At 37.2% G+C, this 22,258-nt stretch overlaps 1 protein-coding gene across 1 annotated transcript in view; it reads right to left on the bottom strand.

Annotated features, from left to right (window-relative positions):
* ITIH6 (inter-alpha-trypsin inhibitor heavy chain family member 6) overlaps nucleotides 1–21,585 on the bottom strand; it is a 166,363-nt gene extending 144,778 nt beyond the window's left edge. Inside the window, 1 exon segment of the mRNA XM_049643250.1 lies at nucleotides 21,479–21,585. Within this exon segment, the coding sequence (XP_049499207.1) occupies nucleotides 21,479–21,585 (107 nt within the window).
* Between the last annotated feature and the right edge of the window lie 673 nt (nucleotides 21,586–22,258).

The following is a 22,258-nucleotide window of genomic DNA, read 5'->3' as shown; positions in this document are numbered from 1 at the left end:
AGTAAGGGTTCAGGGAAAACAGCCACATCTGAGATAAAACTCAGCAGGGAGGTGCTACCTAGGGCTTGGTCATGGACAGTGTAAAAGCAGGGAGTGGATGGAAGCCAAAGACAAAGTACGGGTGTGCAATTGCTGACTGGGGAGACGAGTTCCGACACTAGAGACTGGTGAGCTGCGTGACACCATTTTCACCACTCCCGCGCTTGCGCATACAAACCTACAAGCGCCACAACAATCCACCCCAGTAAGCTAAGCAGTGCCACCTAGAGGAGAATGGAGGCTTTGCACTAAGCTCCACCCCACTGGGCCAACCACACTCTTAAGGAACACAAGTCTCTGAGCCTGCTTAGTTTATGCACTATAAAGTGCTTCATAGTTTGACTTCTAGGTTAAAACGAAGTAACTTCAATCGTCTTTCAGTCTGTTCACTGGTTCATCCATTCAATTTTCTTTTTTCCACCTTTTTCATTTTTTACTTTTCCTTGAATCCAGAAAGAGAAAAATTTTATTTTTATTTTCAATTTTTATTAAAATATTTTTTAAATATTTTTCTACTATATTTTTTACTTTTTGTAAATTTTTCAAATTCTATTTTCTTTCCATCATTTCATTTTATTCAATTTCATTGTATTCATTTGTTCAAATTTTCAAACGATTTCCTGTTTTTCCCCTTTTTTCTCTAATCTATCAAGTCCTAGATGAAAATATACCTAGGATCTAGCATCATTTATTTGATTTTTTTGTGATTCTGTTGTTTTTAACTTTTTGGTTTTTTTATTTTAATTTTCTTTAAGCTCATTAATTCCTTTTCTTCCTTCAAAATGACAAAACAAAGGGATTCACCCCGAAAGAAAGAGCAAGAAGAAACGACAGCCAGGGGCTTAACCAACATGGATACAAGCAAGATGTCTGAACCAGAATTTAGAATCATGATAATAGGAAGACTAGCAGGAGCCTAAAATAGATTAGAATCCATCTCTGTGGAGATAAAAGACATAAAAGCTAGTCAGAATGAAATAAAAAATGTTATAACTGAGCTGCAATCTTGAATGGATGCCACAGCTGCAAGGATTTGATGAGGCAGAGCAGTGAATCAGTGATGTAGAGGACAAACTTATGGAGAATTATAAAGAAGAAAAACAGAGGGAAACTAAGGCAAAAGAGCATGATTTTAAGAATTAGAGAAATCAGTGACTCATTAAAAAGGAAGAATATCAGAACCATAGGGGTCCCAGACGTGGAAGAGAGACAAAAATGAGTAGAAGGGTTATGTGAGCAAATTATAGCAGAAAACTTTCTTAACCTAAGGAAACACACAGACATCAAAATCCAGGAAGCACAGAGGACTCCCAGCAGATTCAACAAAAACCGACCATCAAGAAGGCATATCATAATCAAATTCATAAAATACTCAGGCCAGGAAAACCTCATGAAAGCAGAAAGGGAAAAAAAATCCTTAACCTACAGGGGAAGACAGATTAGGTTTGCAGCAGGACTATTCACAGAAACTTGACAAGCCAGAAAAGAGTGGCAGGATATATTCAATGTGCTGAATCAGAAAAATATGCAGCCAAGAATTCTTTATCCAGAAAGGCTGTCATTCAAAATAGAAGGAGAGATTAAAAGTTTCCCAGACAAACAAAAATTAAAGGAGTTTGTGACCACTAAACTAGCCCTGCAAGAAATTTTAAGGGGGACTCCCTGAGGGGAGAAAGGATGAAATACAAAAAAAAGACCAAAAGCAACAAAGATTAGAAAGGACAAGAGAATACCACAGGAAACTCCAACTCTACAAGAAACATAATGGCAATAAATTCATATCTTTCAGTACTCACTCTAAATGTCAATGGACTAAATTCTCCAATCAAAAGACATAGGGTAACAGAATGGATAAGAAAACCAGATCCATCTATATGCTGTTTACAAGAACCCACTTTAGACCTAAAGTTACCTTCAGACTGAAAGTAAGGGGATAGAGAACCATCTATCATGCTAATGGTCAACAAAAGAAAGCAGGAGTAGCCATACTTATATCAGACAATCTAGACTTTAAAATAAAGACTATAAGAAGACATGAAGGGACTTATATCATAATCAAGGGATCTATCCACCAAGAAGACCTAACAATTGTAAACATTTATGCTCCAAATGTGTTAGAACCCAAATATATAAATCAATTAACCACAAACATAAAGAAACTCATTGATAATAATACCATAATAGTAGAGGACTTCAACACCCCACTTACAACAATGAACAGATCATCTAATCAGAAAATCAACAAGGAAACAATGGCTTTGAATGGACTTAACAGATATATTCAGAACATTTCATCCTAAAGCAGCAGAATATACATTCTTCTCCAGTGCACATGAAACATTGTCCAGAATAGAACACATACTGGGATGTAAATCAGCCCTCAACACGTACAAAAAGATTGAGATAATACTGCGCATATTGTTAGACCACAATGATATATGAAACTTGAAATCAACCACAAGAAAAAAATTTGGAAAGGTAACAAATACTTGGAGACTAAAGAACATTACACTAAAGAATAAATGGGCTAACCAAGAAACTAAAGAGGAAATTAAAAAGTACATGTAAGCTAATGAAAATGATAACACCACAACACAAAACCTCTGGAATGCAGCAAAGGCAGTCAGAAGAGGAAAGTATATAGCAATCCAGGCTTCCTAAAAAGAAAGAAAGGTCTCAGATACACAATCAAATCTTACACCTTAAAGAGCTGAAAAAAGAACAGCAAATAAAATGTAAAACCAGCAGAAGAAAGAAAATAATAAAGGTTAGAGCAGAAATTAATGCTATCGAAACCAAAAAAAAAAAAAAAAAAAGAGTAGAACAGATCAATGAAACCAGAAGCTGGTTCTTTGAAAGAATTAACAAAATTGATAAACCACTAGCCAGTTTGATCAAAAAGAAAAAGGAAAAGACCCAAATAAAATCAAGAATGAAAGAAGAGAGATCACAACCAACACAGCAGAAATACAAACATTAATAAGAGAATATTATGAGGAATTATACACCAATAAAATGAGCAATCTAGAAGAAATGGAAAATTCCTAGAAACATATACACTATCAAAATTGAAACAGGAAGAAATAGAAAATTTTAACAAACCCATAACCAGTAAAGAAATCGAATTAATAATCAAAAATCTGCCAAAAAACAAGAGTCCAGGGCCAGATGGCTTTCCAGGGGAATCCTAGCAAACATTTATAGAAGAGTTAACACCTATTCTCTTGAAGCTGTTCCAGAAAATAGAAATGGAAGGAAAACTTTGAAACTCTTTCTGTGAAGCCAGCATTACCTTGGTTCCAAAACCAGAAAAGACCACACTAAAAATTAGAAGTATAGACCAATTCCCCCGATGAACATGGATGCAAATATACTCAACAAGATATTAGCCAACCAGATCTAACAATATATTAAAAAAATTATTCTCCATGACCAAGTGAGATTTATACCTGAGATGCAGGGAGGGTTCAATATCCACAAAACAATCAATGTGATTCATCACATCAATAAAATAAAGGGCAAGAACCGCATGATCCTCTCAATAGATGCAGAGAAAGTAGTTGACAAAATACAGGATCCTTTCTTGATATAAACCCTCAAGAAAGAAGGGATAGAAGGAACATACCTAATGATCACGAATGCCATACATGAAAGGCCCTTAGGTAATATAATCCTCAATGGAGAAAAACTGAGAGCTTTCGCCCTAAGGTCAGGAACCCGACAGGGATGCCCACTCTTGTCACTGTTATTCAACATAGTATTGGAAGTCTTAGCCTCAGCAATAAGACAACACAAAGAAATAAAAGGCATCCGAATCGGCCTGGAGGAGGTCAAACTTTCACTTGTCGCAGATGACATGATACTGTACATGGAAAACCCAAAAGATTCCACCAAAAAACTGCTAGAATTGATCCATGAATTCAGCAAAGTGGCAAGATATAAAATCAAGGCACAGAAATCGGTTGCATTCCTATACACCAACAATGAAGCAACGAAAAGAGAAATCAAGGAATCAATCCATTTACAATTGCACCAAAACCCATAAAATACCTAGGAATAAATCTCACCAAAGGGGTGAAAAATCTATACACTGAAAAATACAGAAAGCTTATGAAGGAAATTCAAGAAGACACAAAAAAAAATGGAAAAAAATTCCATGCTCCTGGGTAGGAAGAACAAATATTGTTAAAATGTCAACACTACCCAAAGCAATCTACATATTCAATGCAATCCCTATCAAAGTAACACCAGCATTCTTCACAGAGCTAGAACAAAATAATCCTGAAATTAGTATGGAACCAGAAAAGACCCTGAATAGCCAAAGAAATCTTGAAAAAGAAAATCAAAGCAGGAGGCATCACAATCTCGGTCTTCAAACTGTATTACAAAGCTGTAATCATCAAGAAAGTGTGGTACTGGCACAAGAATAGACACTCAGATCAATGGAACAGAATAGAGAACCCAGAAATGGACCCACAGACATATGGGCCACTGATCTTTGACAAAGCAGGAAAGAATATCCATTGGAATAAAGACAGTCTCTTCAGCAAGTGGTGCTGGGAAAACTTGACAGTGACATGCAGAAAAATGAACGTGGACCACTTTCTTACACCATACACAAAAATAAACTCAAAACAGATGAAAGACCTAAATGGAAGGCAGGAAGCCATCAGAATCCTCGAGGAGAAAGCAGGCAAAAACCTCTTTGATCTTGGCCACAGCAACTTCTCACTCAACACGTCTCCAGAGGCAAGGGAAACAAAAGCAACAATGACCTATTGGGACCTCATCAAAACAAAAATCTTCTGCACAGTGAGGAAAACAGCAAAACTAAAAGGCAGCTGACAGAATGGGAGAAGATATTTGCAAACGACATATTAGATTAAGGGTTAGTATCCACAATCTCTAGAGAACTTATCAAACTCAAGACCCAAAACACAAATATTCCAGTGAGGAAATGGGCAAAAGATATGAATAGACACTTCTCCAAAGAAGACATCCAGATGGCTAACCAACACATGAAAAAAAATGTTCAACATCACTCACCATCAGGAAATTACTAATCAAAACTACCACAATGAGATACCACCTCACTCCTGTCAGAATGGTTAACATTAAAAACTCAAGCAACAATAGGTGTTGGTGAGGATACAGAGACATGGGAACACTTTAGTACTGCTTGTGGGAATGGAAACTGGTGCAGCCACTCTGGAAAAAATTATGGAGTTTCCTCAAAAAATTAAAAATAGAACTACCCTATGACCCAGCAATTGCACTACTAGGTATTTATCCAAGGGATAGAGGTAGGGTGTTTCGAAGGGGCACATGCACCCCAACGTTCATAGCAGCACTATCAATAATAGCCAAAGTATGGAAAGAGCCCAAATGTCCATCGATGGATGAATGGATAAATATGTGGTATATATATACAATGAAGTATTACTTGGCAATCAAAAATAATGAAGTCTTGCCATTTGCAACTACATGGATGGAACTAGAGGGTATTATGCTAAGCAAAATTGGTCAGTCAGAGAAAGACAAATATCATATGACTTTACTCATATGAGTACTTTAAGACACAGAACAGATGAACACAAGGGAAGGTAAATAAAAATAATATAAAAACAGAGAGGGGAATGAAACCTAAGAGACTCTTAAATATGGAGAACAAACAGGGTTACTGGAGGGGTTGTTGGAGGGGGGATGGGCTAAATATATAACAGGCATTAACGAATCTACCCCTGAAATCATTGTTGCACTATATTCTAACTAATATGGATGTAAATTTAAAAAATTAAATTAAAAGAATTAAAAACACAGACCAAAGCAACAAAGACCACAAAGGTCCAGAGAACATCACCTGAAACCTCAAATCAACAGGCGCTAAATTCATATCTTTCAGTACTCACTCTAAATGTCAATGGACTAAATGATCTAATCAAAGGTTAGGGTATCAGAATGGAGAAAACAAGACCCATCAATGCTTCTTACAAGACACACATTTTAGACCTAAGGACACCTTCAGCTTGAATGTAAGGGGATAGAGTACCATCTATCATGCAAATGGTCACCAAAAGAAAGCTGGAATAGCCATATTTATATCAGACAAACAAAATTTTAAATAAAAACTGTAACAAGAGATGAAGAATGTCATGATATCATAATTAAGTGGTCTATCCACCAAGAAGATCTAACAATTGTGAGTATTTATACCCCCAATGTAAGAGTACCCAAATATATAAATCAATTAACCACAAACATAAAGAAACTCATTGATAATGATACCATAATAGTAGGGGGCTTCAACACTCCACTTACAACAATGGACAGATCATCTAAGCAGAAAATCAACAAGGAAACAATGGCTTTGGATGACACACTGGACCAGATGGACTTAACAAATATATTCAGAACATTTCATCCTGAGGCAGCAGAATACACATTCTTCTCAAGTGCACATGGAACATTCTCCAGAATAGATCACAAACTGGGTCACAAATCAGCCATCAACAGGTACAAAAAGTTCGAGGTCATAGCATGAAAATTTTCAGATCACAATACTATGAAACTTGAAATCAACCACAAAGATGTGTATTTCCCTGATGAGGAGTGACATTGAGCATCTTTTCATGTGCCTGTTGGCCATCTGGATGTCTTTTTTAGAAAAATGTCTATTCATGTCTTCTGCCCATTACTTCACTGGATTATTTGTTATTTTGGGTCTGGAGTTTGGTGAGTTCTTTAGAGATTTTAGATACTAGCCGTTTATCCCATATGTCATTTGCAAATATTTTTTCCCATTCCATCAGCTGCCTTTTAGTTTTTTTGTTTCCTTTGCAGTGGAGAAGCTTTTTATCTTCGTGAGGTCCCAGTAGTTCATTTTTGCTTTCAATTCCCTTGCCTTTGGAGATGTGTCAAGTAAGAAATTGCTGTGGCTTAGGTCACAAAGGTTTTTTTCCTGCTATCTCCTTTAGGGTTTTGAAATCTGGCCATTTGTAGCAACATGGTTGGATCCGGAGGGTATTATGCTAAGTGAAATAAGTCAGGCAGAGAAAGGCAGATAACATATGTTTTCACTCATATGTGGATCCTGTTGAGAAACTCAACAGAAGCCCAGGGGGGAGAGGAAGGGGGAAAACAAAAAGTTACAGAGAGGGAAGGAGGCAAATCATAAGAGACTCTTAAATACTGAGAACAAACTGAGGGTTGATGGGGGGTGGGAGAGAGGGGAAAGTGGTTGATGGGCATTGAGGAGGGCACCTGTTGGGATGAGCACTGGGTGTTGTATGGAAACCAATTTGACAATAAATTACATATAAAAATAGATATCATTCCCATGTGTGATTTTGTACTTTTATTTGCTAAAATAAAATATACATTAAAATATAAAAAAAAAAGAAATCAACCACAAAAAAAATTGGAAAGCCCTCAAATACATGGAGGTTAAGAACATTCTACGAACGAATGAATGTGTTAACCAGGAAATTGAAGAAGAAATTAAAAATACATGGAAGCAAATAAAAAATGAAAGCACGACATTCGAAAACCTTTGGGATGCAGCAAACGTAGTCCTAAGAGGAAAGTACATTGCAATTCAGGCCTATCTCAAGAAGCAAGAAATGTCCCAAATACACACCCTAACCTTACATCTAAAGGAGCCAGAAAAGGAGCAGAAAATAATTCCTAAAGCCAGCAGGAGAAGGGAAATAATAAAGATTAGAGCAAAAAATGGGTGCCTGAGTGGCTCAGTTCAGCCAGAAACTCCTGACTTCGTCTCATATCATGATCTCACGGTTCATGAGCTCAAGCCCTGCATCAGGCTTTTTGCTGACAGCTCAGAGCCTGCTTGGGATTCTCTCTCTCTCTCTCTCTCTCTCTCTCTCTCCCTCTCTCTCTGAAAATAGATAAATAAACTTTAAAAAGGAAGGAATGGAGCAGAAATAAATGATATAGAATCCAAAAATTTACAGTAGAACACATTTATGAAACTAAAAACTTTTTACAGATAAAAAAATTGAGGGGTGCCTGGGTGGCTCAGTTAGTTAAACGTCTGACTACAGTTCAGGGCATGATCTCATGGTTTGTGAGTTTCAGCCCCACATCAGGCTCCAGGCCATGGAGACTGCTTCGGATTCTGTGTCTCCCTCTCTCTCTCTGCCCCTCCCCTGCTCTTTCTCTCTCTCTCTTAGAAAATGAATAAAACACTAAAAAAGTTTTTTAAAAAATTGATAACCCCCTAACCAGATTTCTCAAAAAAAAAAAAAAAAAAGAGAGAGAGAGAGAGACAGGGAGGGAGAGTGGACCCAAATAAATAAAATCACTAATGAAAGAGGAAAGATCACAATCAACACCACAGAAATACAATTATAAGGCAATACTATGAAAAATTATATGCCAAAAAAACTGGACAATCTGGAAGAAATGGAAAAATTCCTAGACATTCACATAGTATCAAAACTGAAACAGAAAGAAACACAAAATTTTGAACAGGCCCATAGCCAGCAAAGAAATTTTATCAGTAATCAAAAATCTTCTAACAAATAAGAGTCCTGGCCAGAAGGCTTCCCAGGAGAATTCTACCAGGTATTTTAAAAAGACTTAATGCCTATTCTTCTCAAACTCTTCCAAAAAAATAGAAATGAAAGGAAAGCCTCTGAACTCATTCTTTTAAGTCAGGATTACCTTGATTACAAGATCAGAAAAAGACCCCACTGAAAAGGAGAATTACAGGCTAAAATCCTTGATGAACCTGAATGCAAAAATTCTCAACAAGATACTAGCAAATTGAATTCAAGAGTACATTATAAAATTTTTCACCACTATCAAGTGGGATTCATTCCTGGGCTTCAGGGTTGGTTCAATACCCACAAATCAATCAATGTGATACACCACATTACTAAAAGAAAGGACAAGAAGGGTGCCTGGGTGGCTCAGTCAGTTAAACGTCCAACTTCAGCTCAGGTCATGATCTTACGGTTTGTGAGTTCAAGCCCCACATCGGGCTCTGTGCTGGCAGCTCAGAGCCTGGAACTGCTTCAGAGTCTGTCTCCGTCTCTCTGCCCCTCCCCTGCTTGCACTGTGTGTGTGTGTGTGTCTCTCAAAAATAAACATTAAAAAAATTTTTTAAGGTAAGAATCATATGATTCTATCCACAGATGCAGAAAAGCATTTAACGAAACACAGCACCCTTTCTTGATAAAAACCATCAAGAAAGTAGGGATAGAAGAAACATAATTTAATATCATAAAAGCCATATATGAAAGCCCCACAGTTAATATCATTCTCAAGGGGAAAAAATTGAGAGCTTCCCCCTAAGATCAGGCATGAAAAGTATGTCCACTCTCACCACTATTGTTCAACACAGTACTGGAAGTCCTAGCCTCAGCAATCAGGCAACCAAAAAAAAAAATAATAATAAAATAAATATAATTTTGGAAAGAAGAAGTCAAATTTTCACTCTTCACAGATGACATATTCCTCTAGATGGAGAAGCTGAAAGACTCCATGAAAAAAAAGTGGGTAAAAATGATATGTAAATTCAGCAAAGTTGCAGGATGTAAAATCAACATACAGAAATTGGTTGCATTTCAGGGCACCTGGGTGGCTCAGTCGGTTGAACAGCCGACTTCGACTCAGGTCATGATCTCGCGGTCCGTGAGTTCGAGCCCCACGTCGGGCTCTGTGCTGACAGCTCAGAGCCTGGAGCCTGTTTCAGATTCTGTGTCTCCCTCTCTCTGACCCTCCCCTGTTCATGCTCTCTCTCTCTCTCTCTGTATCAAAAATAAGTAAACATTTAAAAAAAAAGAAATTGTTCACATTTCTATTCACCAATAATGAAGCAGAAGAAAAATAAATCAAGGAACAAATTCCATTTAAAATTGCAGCAAAACTGCAAGACACCTAGGAATAAACCTACCAAAGAAGTAAAAGATCTGTACGTTGAAAACTATAGAAAACTTATGAAAGAAATTTAAGATGACACAAAGGAATGGAAAAAAAGTCCATGCTCATTGATTGGAAGAACAAATATTATAAAAATGCCAATATTACCTGAAATAATCTACACATTCAATTTAATCCCTATTAAAATAACACCAGCATTCTTCACAGGCCTGGAAAAACAATCCCAAAATTTTTATGGAAACAAAAGAAACTGGGTTGCCAAATAATGTTGAAAAAGAAAACCAAAGCTGGAGACATAATAATTCCAGACTTGAAGCTGTGTTACAAAGCTATAATCATCAAGATAGTATGGTACTGGCACAAAAACAGACATACGGATCGATGAAACAGAATAGAAAACCCTGAAATGAACCCACAAGTATATGGTCAATTAATCTTCAGCAAAACAGAAAAGAATATCCAATGGGAAAAGGACAGTCTCTTCAACTAACGGTGTTGGGAAAACTGGACAGCAACATGCAAAAGAATGAAACTGGACCTCTTTCTTACAACATGCATAAAAATAAGTTCAAAATTGATTAAGGATCTAAATGCGAGACGTGAAAAGATAAAAATCCTAGAGGAGAACACAGGCAGTAACCTCTTTGATATTGGTCATAGCAACTTCTTTCTAGATATGTCTCCTGAGAGAAGGGAAACAAGGGCAAAAATAAACTATTGAGATTACATCAAAATAAAAAAGTTTATGCACAGTGAAGGAAATAGTCAACAAAACTAAAAGGCAACCTATGGAATGGGAAAAACTATTTGCAAATGACATTTTTGATAAGGGGTTAGTATTCAAAATATATAAAGAACTTATCAAACTCAACACACACACAAAAATAAATAATCCAGTTAAGCAATGGGCAGAAGAAGACAAACAGATGACCAACAGACACATAAAAAGATGTTTATCATCACTTACTATCAGGGACATGCAAATCAACATTACAATGAGATATCACCTGGCTCCTGTCAGAATGGCTAAAATCAACAACACAAGAAACAACGAGTGTTGGCAAGGATGGAGAAAAAAGGAATACCTGTGCACTGCTGGTGGGAATGCAAACTGGTGCAGTCATTTTGGAAAACAGTATGGAGGTTCCTCAAAAGTTAAAAATAGAACTGCCATATGATCCAGCAATTGCATTACTGTATTTGCAAATACAAAACCACTAATTCAAAGAGATACATGCACCCCCATGTTTATAGCAGCATTATTTGCAATAGCCAAGATACGGAAGCAGCCTAAGTGTCCAATGATTGATTTGATGGATTAAGATGTGCTATACACACACACACACACACACACACACACACACTGTAATATTATTCAGTCATCAAAAAGAATTAAATCTTGCTATTTGCAATGACATGGACACAGAGAGTATGAGGCCAATTGAAATAAGTCAGTCAGAGAAAGACAAATACCATATGATTTCACTCATATGTGGAATTTAAGAAACAAAGCAAATGAACAAAGGAAAAAGACAGAGATGGAAGGAGAAAAATCAAGCAAGAGACAATTATGTAGAATAGTCTGATTGTTACCAGAGGGGAGGAGGGTGAGGGATGGGTTAAGTAGCTGATGGGGATTAAGGAGTGCACTTGTCCTGATGAGCAGAGGGTAACGTATAGGAATGTTGAATCACTATATTGTACACCTGAAACTAACATAACATTGTAAGTTAACGAACTAGAATTAAAATAAAATTTTTAATAAAAAATAGTAAAAATAAAAAAGAATGTTTTTTTTCTGAAGTTCTCATAGTAGAACGAAACATGAACATGAACTCGCCCTTAAAAAGCTTTCACTTTGTCACTTAAATTATTTAAACTGCTTCTGTCTAACACCAGTAGTCAGGTGGGAAAATCTAATACACCCCAAGCTCCTATATCTTATACTATTCTCTGCCAAATTGAATTAGGGTTACTTGTGTCCCATATCTTATACTATTCTCTGCCAAATTGAATTAGGGTTACTTGTGTGGTAGATACATCTCAGGACAAAAGAAAGAAATGGGTCTAGAAATATATTGTCATAAAACAAGAATGCTTTCGCAAATGTTTGTGGAATATTAAAAAAAGGACAAACACATTTTAAAAATGCATATTCTTTAACCCAACAATTCCACTTATAAGAATTTATCCCACAAATATACTTAAATATAATATTTACAGAAGGCAAAAAAATTCACTATAGTGAAATTTGCAGTAGAAAAATGTTGAAAAAATCTAAATGTACATCAATAGAGGACTGTGTAAACAAATTGTAGTGCATTTATACAACCTAATACCATAAAACCATCAGGGGGAAAAGTAACAATTCTATTCTATGTGCATTGAAATGGGAGATCTCCGAAGTCTACTATAAAATGAAAAAAGCAAGATTTATTAGTGTGCACTGGCTGCTGCCATTTCTGTGAAAAGGTAAGCCTGACTATGCCTATAATATCATTGAGAGAATACATAAGAAATTGGCAACAGTGGTTGCTTCTAAGGAGAGGAACTGGGTGGCTGAGGGATGGCGGAGTAAAAAAGATACTTTTTACTGAATATGATTTTGTACTGTTTGATATTTTTGTTACCATGTGCATGTGTTACTTTTTAAAAATAATCCAAAAACATTGCTTTTTAAGATGTCAAAGATTTCAATCTAGATATATTGACCAATAATTAGATAGTATCAAATTACACATTAAAATAAACAATTACAGTCAATGGAAATATGTGAAATCTGCGATAAGAGTTGAGTCCATGATATCAGATGAGGCAACTAAACTCCTCTGAAAATGATTATTCATTGAGGTAACTACAATCCAGGTAGGAACTACAGCATAGTCTATGCTAGTCATAATTCCAAATTTAAATTATATTTAGATGACTTTATATGGTTACATATCAATCCACACACACATTTGACACAGTCCCAAACACTACTAAATGATAGTAGAGGTACAAAAATGTGTAAGCCAATGGGGGTAAAGAGAGTGGAAGTGGACACAAGAGTAGATGAGATATTTCGGCATATTTTGTGAAGATGAAAATCAGATTAATTAACTAACTTAGCAGAGAAGTGTAAAGTAAAATTTGAATGCTTCCAAAAAATAGCCATTTTACCCCCATAGAACCATGAAAGATTTAGGACATAGAGGTACAAAGTACTTTGGAAAATGAAAGTGAGATATGGAACTGAAAAAAGGGAGATTCCTTGAAAGTCTATAGATAGCAATTAAACTCCCCAATTCTCCCAACCTTTCAAATTAATGACTACTATTCTCCCACTTTACAAGATTCCTGAGGTTTATTCTCAGAAGAAAATGAAGCCAAGAGGATTTGGACGTGGAGACATCAACCTCAGTGAAGACTGGAGTGAAACACTAGGCTGCAAAGTGATAAAATTAAATTTTTCATCTAAAACACTGGGACCACAACCCCTTGTCATTGGCTTGCTTCCAGAATTCTGGAGCCTGGATGAAATATTTCAAGTAGGAGTTTAGAAAAATATTTTATCTTATTTTTTTTATTTTTTAACATTTATTTTTCTTTAATTTTATTTTTTTTTAATTTACACCCAAATTAGTTAGCATATAGTGAAACAATGATTTCAGGAGTAGATTCCTTAATGCCCCTTACCCATTTAGCCCATCCCCCCTCCTACAACCCCTCCAGCTACCCTCAGTTTGTTCTCCATATTTATGAGTCTCTTCTGTTTTCCCCCTCCTTGTTTTTACATTAGTTTTGTTTCCCTTCCCTTATGTTCATCTTTTTTGTCTCTTAAAGTCCTCATATGAGTGAAGGCATTTGATTTTTGTCTTTCTCTGACTGACTAATTTCACTTAGCATAATACCCTCCAGTTCCATCCACGTAGTTGCAAATGGCAAGATTTCATTCTTTTTTATTGCCGAGTAATACTCATCAAGGAAATACAAATCAAAACCACAATAAGATACCACCTCACACCTGTCAGAATGGCTCACATTAACAACTCAGGCAACAACAGATGTTGGTGAGGATGCGGAGAAAAAGGATCTCTTTTGCATTGCTGGTGGGAATACAAGCTGGTGCAGCCACTCTGCAAAACAGTATGGAGGTTCCTCAAAAAACTAAAAATAGAACTACCCTACAACCCAGTAATTGCACTACTAGGCATTTATCCATGGGATACAGGTGTGCTGTTTCGAAGGGACACATGCACCCCCATGTTTATAGCAGCACTCTCAACAATAGCCAAATCATGGAAAGAGCCTAAATGTCCATCAACTGATGAATGGATAAAGAAATTGTGGTTTATATACACAATAGAGTACTACGTGGCAATGAGAAAGAATGAAATATGGCCCTTTGTAGCAACATGGATGGAACTGGAGAGTGTGATGCTAAGTGAAATAAGCCATACAGAGAAAGACAGATACCATATGGTTTCACTCTTATGTGGATCCTGAGAAACTTAACAGAAACCCATGGGGGAGGGGAAGGAAAAAAAAAGAGGTTAGAGTGGAAGAGAGCCAAAGCATAAGAGACTCTTAAAAACTGAGAACAATCTGAGGGTTGATGGGGGGTGGGAGGGAGGGGAGGGTGGGTGATGGGTATTGAGGAGGGCACCTTTTGGGATGAGCACTGGGTGTTGTATGGAAACCAATTTGACAATAAACTTCATATATTGAAAAAAAAAAAAAGAACTGGATAAAATCCATGCAGCGCCTGGGTGCCTCAGTCAGTTAAGCGTCTGACTTCAGCTCAGGTCATGATCTCATGGCTTGTGGGTTTGAGTCCCACATCAGGCTCTGTACTGACAGCTCAAGGCCTGGAGACCTGCTTTGATCTGTGTCTCCCTCTCCTTCTGCTCTCTCTTTCTCTCTTTCAAAAATAAATAAACATTACAAAAAGAAATGGATAAATTCCTAGAAACATATGAACTACCAAAACTGAAACAGGAAGAAATAGAAAACTTGAACAGACCAATAACCAGCAAAGAAATTGAAAAAATCAGTAATCAAAAATCTCCCAACAAACAAAAGTCCAGGGCCAGATGGATTCACCTGGGAATTCTACCAAATATGTAAGAAAGCGTTAATACCTATCCTTCTCACTATTTCAAAAAAAAAAAAAAAAAAGGAAAGGAAGGAAAACTTCCAAATTCATTCTATGAGGTCCACATTACCCTGATACCAAAACCAGAAAAACACTCCACTAAAAAAGAGAACTAAAGCCCAATATCCCTGATAAACATGTATTCAAAAATTCTCAATAAAAATACTAGCAAACCTATCCCTACAATACATTAAAAGAATCATTTACCACCATCAAGTAGGATTTATGCCTGGATTGCACATTGGTTCAATATTCACAAATTAATCAAAGTGTTACACTACATTAATAAGAAAAAAAGGATAAGAATCATATAATCCTTCCAATAAATGGCAGAAAAAGCATTTGACAAAGTACAACATCCATTCATGATTAAAACCCTCAACAAAGTGGATTTAGGGGGACCATACCCCAACATATTAAAGGCCATAAATGAGAATCCCACAGCTAATATTATCCTAAATGTGAAGCAAGTGAGAGCTTTTCCTCTATACTCAAGAATACAAGGATGTCTGCTTTCACAATTCTTATTTAACATGGTATTGGAAGTCTTAGTCACAGCTATAAGGCAAAAAAAAAAAAAAAAAAAAAAGAAAGAAAGAAAAGGCATCCAAATCAGTAAGGAAGAAGTCAAACTTTCACTATTTGCAGGTGACATGATACCTTATATAGAAAACCTGAAAAAGTCCACAAAGAACTGCTAGAACTGATATGTGAATTTGGTAAAGTCTCAGGATACAAAATCAAAGTACAGAAATCTGTTGTATGTCTATACACCAATGGTGAAGCAGCAGAAAGGGAAATTAAGGAATCATTCCCATTTACAATTGCACCCAAATCCATCAGATACTGAGGAATAAACCTAACCAAAGAGGTGAGAGATCAGTACTCTGAAAACTATACAACACTGATGAAAGAAATTGAAGAGGACACAAAGAAATGGAAAGATAATCGATGCTCGTGGATGGGAACAACAAATATTGTTAAAATGTCTATACTATCTAAAGCAATCTAAACACTTAATGCAACCCCTATTAAAATACCAACAGCATTTTTCACAGAGCTAGAACAAAGAATCTTAAAATTTGTGTGGAGTCATAAAAGACCCAGAAGAGACAAAGCAACCTGGGAAAAGAGAAGCAAAGCTGGAGGCATCACAATTCTGGACTTCAAGTTGTATTACAAAGCTGTACTGATCAAGACAGTATTATACTGGCACAAAAATAGACAGATACATCAATAGAACAGAATAGAAAACCTAGAAATAAACCCACCACTGTATGTTCAATTAATCTTCAGCAAAGAAGAAAAGAATATCCAATGAGGAAAAGACAGTCTCTTCAACACATGGTGTTGGGAAAACTGAACAGTACCATGCAGAAGAATGAAACTGAACCACTTTCTGACAGCACACACAAATATAAATTCAAAATGGATTAAAGACCTATATGTGTGCCTTTAACCCATGAAACATCCTAGAAAAGAACACAGGCAGTTACTTCTTTGACATCAGCCATAGCATCTTCTTTCTAGATGTGTCTCCTGAGACAAAAGAAACAAAAGCAAAAATGAGCTATTGGCAAATTATGCAAAGAGCCTAAATGTCCATCAACTGATGAATGGATAAAGAAATTGTGGTTTATATACACAATGGAATACTACATGGCAATGAGAAAGAATGAAATATGGCCTTTTATAGCAACGTGGATGGAACTGGAGAGTGTTATGCTAAGTGAAATAAGTCATACAGAGAAAGATACTATATGGTTTCACTCTTATGTGGATCCTGAGAAACTTAACAGAAGACCATGGGGGAGGGGAAGGAAAAAAAAAAGGTTAGAGAGGGAGGAAGCCAAAACATAAGAGACTCTTAAAAACTAAGAACAAACTGAGGGTTGATGGGGAGTGGGAAGGGGGGGAGGGTGGGTGATAGGTATTGAGGAGGGCACCTGTTGGGATGAGCACTGGGTGTTGTATGGAAACCAATTTGACAATAAATTTCATATTTTAAAAAAATAAGCTATTGGGACTACATCAAAATAAAAAGCTTCTTCACACCAAAATAAAAAGCTCCTTCACACGTGAAAGGAAACAGTCAACAAAACTAAGAGGCAGCCTATGGAATGGGAGAAGATACCTGCAAATGACATATCTGATAAAAGGTTAGTATCCAAAATATATAAAGAACTTATAAAACTCAACACCCAAAGATGAATAACGCAATTTAAAAATGGGCATAAAACATGAAAAGACATTATTCCAAAGAAGATGTACAGATAGCCAACTGATACATGAAAAGATGCTCAACATCGCTGATCATCAGGGAAATACAAATCCAAACCACAATGAGATATCACCTCACATCAGTCAGAATGGCTAAAATTAACAACACAGGAAACTACAGGTGTTGGCAAGGATGTGGAGAAAGGGGAACCCTCTTGCACTGTTTGTGGGAATGCAAACTGGTGCAGCCACTATAGAAAACAGTATGAAGTTTCCTCAAAAAGTTAAAAATAGAACTACCCTACAATCCAGCAATTGCACTACCAGGTATTTACCCAAAGGATGCAAAAATACTAATTCAAAGGGATACATGCACCCCGATGTTTATAGAAGCACTATCAACAATAGCCATATTATGGGAAAAGCCCAAACGTCCATTGACTGATTAATTCATAGAGAAGATATTGACAATGGAATATTACTCAGCCATTAAAAAGGAATGAAATCTTGCCATTTGCAACAGCATGGATGGAGCTAAAGTATTATGCTAAGGAAATAAGTCAGAGATAGGCAAATACCATATGATTTCACTCGTGTGAAATTTAAGAAACAAGCAAAGGGGGGAAAAAAGAGAGAGAGGCAAACCAAGAAACAGACTCTTAATTGTAGAGAACAAACTGATGGTTACCAGAAAGGAGGCGGGTGGAGGGATGGGTTAAATAGGTGATAGGGATTATGGAATCACTTGTTGTAATGAGCACCAGGTGTTGTATAGACGTGTTGAGTTTTTGAATATTCAGGTGAATACTGCATACCTGAAATTAATATTATGCTGTATATTAACTAACTGGAATTTAAATAAAAACCTAAAAAACACATAATGATTGTGAATAAGCACATTAAATGTGTTCAACATCATTATCCATTAGGTAAATGCAAAATAAAACCATGATGAGATACTACTACACACATATTAAAATAAAAATTAGTAATACCAATTGTTGGTGATTATGCAGAGAAACTGGATCTCTCATACATTGCTAGTGGGAATATGAAATTGTACAACCACTATGGAATATAATTTACTAGTTTCCTAAAAAGGTAAACATATGTTTACCATATGTTCTATCAATAACACTCCTGGGCTGTTATCTCAGAGAATGGAAACTTACATATATACAAAAATCTGTGTATAAATGTTCATAGCAGCTTTATTTTTTATAGCCAAAAACTGAAAATAACCCAAATGTTCTTCAGTTAACATATGGATAAGCAAAATGTAATAAATCCATAGAACAGAATGTTATTCTGCAATAAAAAGTATGAACTACTGATACCCAACAACTAGGATGGATCTCAAGGGCTTTGTTTTTAGTGAAAAAAGCCAAACTCATAATGTCACATATTATATGATCCACTTTATATACCATTCTCAAAATGATAAAATTATAGAGATGGAGAATATATTTGTGTTTTCCAGGGGATATGGGTGATGGCAGGGAAGAAAGTATGACTAAAAAGAGTAGTACCACAAGAGAGTTCCTTCACAGTGACAGAAAAATTCTGAATCCTGATTATTGTAGTGGTAAATGAATATATATGTAGAATGATAAAATTGTAAAGAACTACAGAGAGAAATACATATAAGTAAGTGCATGTAAAAATGGCTAAATCTGAAGATTTGTAGATTGTACCAATGTCAATATCCTGATTTCGATGTTGTATTATATTTACACAAGCTATGATCTTCAGAGGAAGCTGGGTAAAGAGTAGAAGTACTCTATCATAGTTTGCAACTTCCTGTGGATATATAATTATTTCAAACTAGGAAGCTTTTTAAAAATATACTACATGTTTGCTTCTCTCCGCACATTTCTCCCATGCTCATCTCTCAATTAAGAATTTCTGCTGGCACTTGAGCTGGTCCATAATGCACACCTTCTAGCAGCATCCTTGCCTGCTGGACCTGTTGGATCAACTACCCACAACTGGCAACTCCCCTCTGGATATCTTAGTTCATATTCTCAAAAAAAGCAATCTGATTGGCCCACCTCATCTTTTCAAGCTGGTCCATAAAACGCAGGTTGTGAGGCTGGCCTTGGATCAGGTACAATCATTTGTACTCTAAAGGAGGGAAGGATATAGAACATGGTCAGGCCTCACTTGGCCATTCAGCAGGAGCTGTAAGTAGAATAGATTCTCCCATAGTGGGGTATAAAGAAGACAGTTAAGAAGGGGCATTTCTGATGCATATGTGTAGCATAGTGATTGGCAGATGGTAAGTGTTCAACAAATGGTCATGATTATTAAGAGTAACATTATACCACTTCTTACAGGAAGTCTTCGCAGAACTTTTAAGAGTCCAAACTTTTTCCCCCAGTGCAGAAGTCCTACTACAGGAATCATCCAGTTAAGAAATCAATGAAATCCTTTCATTCAAGACAGACTTTTACGTTATCCTAGGTGTAAAGGACTGTACTGGACACTGGGAAGAGGGATACACAATTGAATCTGGCCCTTATTCTCTCCTCAAGGAACTCCCAGAATAGTTCAAGGAAAAAGGCAACCTGAGACATGAGAGAGCACAGATAGAGAGCTCTGGGAGTTCAGAGAAGGGCAAAGACTATTGTTTATCCATTTGTATGCCTGTCTCCTGGATACCTCCCCTTAGATGTCCCAAAGACAGCTTGAACTAAATATATTTAAAACTGATCTCATCTGCCCTCTCCCAAACCTGTTCCTCTTCTCAGATTCCCTGTCACAGTAATATAAGTTCATCCACTCCAGTTGCCCAAGCTTGAAACCTGAGCTGTTCCCCCTCACAATGTCAGCTGTTGCAGTTGCTAAAGTTGTCCCTGAACGTTTAATGTGTGTTTGTCTTGCCCCAAAGGTCAGAAATAATAATAAACCTGAACACTTGCTGCAAGATAGAGAAATTAAAACCAGCCTGGAGACATACAAGACCTGGAGTTAACTCACTAGGATTGATTTTGGATTTGGCCTCTGTTGTCAATGGGTACAATCAATTTCAGGAAAGCAGATCAACAAGAGCCTGAAATTTGTTTATGCTATTTTCCCAGTAATTCTGCAACTAAATGAATATACACCCACTCCCAAACAGGAAAAGCTCTAAGCACAAAACTTTCTTGCAGGGCTATTTTCTGATGGTCAATCACAGAGAAGTAGTCTTAATATCCAACAAGAGGAGAAGGGTTAAGTGGATTGTGGCACAGCCATCTGATGGGACTTTCTATAACCATCACGGAGGGATGGTGGCTGTGGATATTCTGTAACAACGGGGAAATTCTATTATGTTATAACTAAGGATGCAGGGTTATGTGTGCATTCTGATCGTGACAACGTAAAAGCTGTGTGGGCTCAGGGTCTGCTGGTGGACAATTAAAATCTCTTCTCTATGAAAAAAAAAAAAAAAAAAAAGACCTGAACTTTCTTTATGTAAACTACAAACGTCTCTGAGCTTTTTCTCCCCTTTTTTCCTTTTCATTTTTTGGTCTTCTCTTTCAATCAGCCATCTTAATTATGTGCCTTTTTTTTATAAGGGCCCCTCCGTTTGGTGCTGGAGATTCCACAGGTGAATCATCACAAACTTTTTTCTCTGAGAGGTGAGAGCAGAAAAAGAAAGAAATACAAAAAAATTAACGGTTTAAAAATGTATGGGCTAGTCTGTATGGCTCACTTGTGGACGTGGGCAGGCACTGTCACTCCCTGGCGGCCACCTACTACCTATCCTTGGGTGGCTGTAACTCCTTCTGGGCAGCGGCTTCTGCCCTGCCCCAGCCTATTTCTTAGTGCGTGCAAGACACCTCCCCTTCCCCTCTTCTGGGGCTCTCCATCTCCTAATAGGGTTTCATCCGGGCTAGGTCCAGGTTTATCACACCCCTCTACTCTCATCCGAGCTCCTCCCTCTCCCAAAGCCACTCTCTGGCTAGTATCTGCACGATTTCGTCATTTTTCACTGGTTCGCCTGTGCCCCACTGGCCAATTGGCTGCCTCTGCCTCGGGCGGGGGTGGGGGGCGGCGGAGCTTTGAGCCCAGAAGTTCTCGCTTTTCCCTTTTCCAATCCTTTAAAAAGTGGCAACACCCTATTCATGAGAAATTCAGGGAAACTTTTGGTTCTGAGAGAGAAATCCAAGAAAAAATGCGAACCCCACAACTCACTACTCCTTGTTCCGCCTTTGTCCCACCCTCTGCCGAGGTAGATACCGCCTCTTTCTGACTCTTTCCACCTCTCTCCTCCAAGCTCGGGAATCAAAGCCCCGCCCCATGGGCGGTTCACTCCTTCAGATATCAAAGGTCACTCTTTACCCCAGCTGCTCTAGCGTGCACACTTACACCGGGGCGGGGTTCGCAAAAGGCTGATGCAATCCAGCCAAGCGGGTGGGGCATGTCAAAAGAGATGGGGAGCAAGACTGGGAAGGGATGTGCCTGTCTGTTCATTAACAATGTTCTAAGTGAGACTTTAGTATATAAGAGAAACCTTGTGCCTGTTTTGGAGGCCTGTTTGACAGTGTCTTACTACAATTTTAAAAATGCGTATATCCTATTGGCTCAGCAAGAGCAGTGCATTAGAATCACCAAAGAGGGCTTGTTAAAACGCAGGTTGCTGAGGCCACCCACTAGGAGAATTTACAATTCAGTAGGTTTGGAATGGGCCTGAAAATTTGCCTTTCTAAAAAGTTCAGGGTAATGTTGATGCTAACTGGTTTGGGGACCACAGTTAAAGAACCTTTGATCTAGAGGAGGGAAAAGAAACTTTTCAAGAAATGTATGAAAAAATATAAGCCTTGCTAATTTGTTTGCAATAAAGAAAAATTTAAAGCATCACTAGAGAGGGTGATTTGATCAGTTAAAATGGGCTATGTGTTTATAAACTGACATGGAAAGATCATGATGGTGGTGGTGGTGGTGGTGGTAGTGGTGATGATGATGATAGCTAAC

This window comes from Panthera uncia, chromosome X, assembly GCF_023721935.1.
Source record: "Panthera uncia isolate 11264 chromosome X, Puncia_PCG_1.0, whole genome shotgun sequence".
NCBI lineage: Eukaryota > Metazoa > Chordata > Mammalia > Carnivora > Felidae > Panthera > Panthera uncia.
The sequence above is the reverse complement of the archived record's forward strand: the minus strand, read 5'-3'. Positions and strand labels throughout refer to the sequence as shown.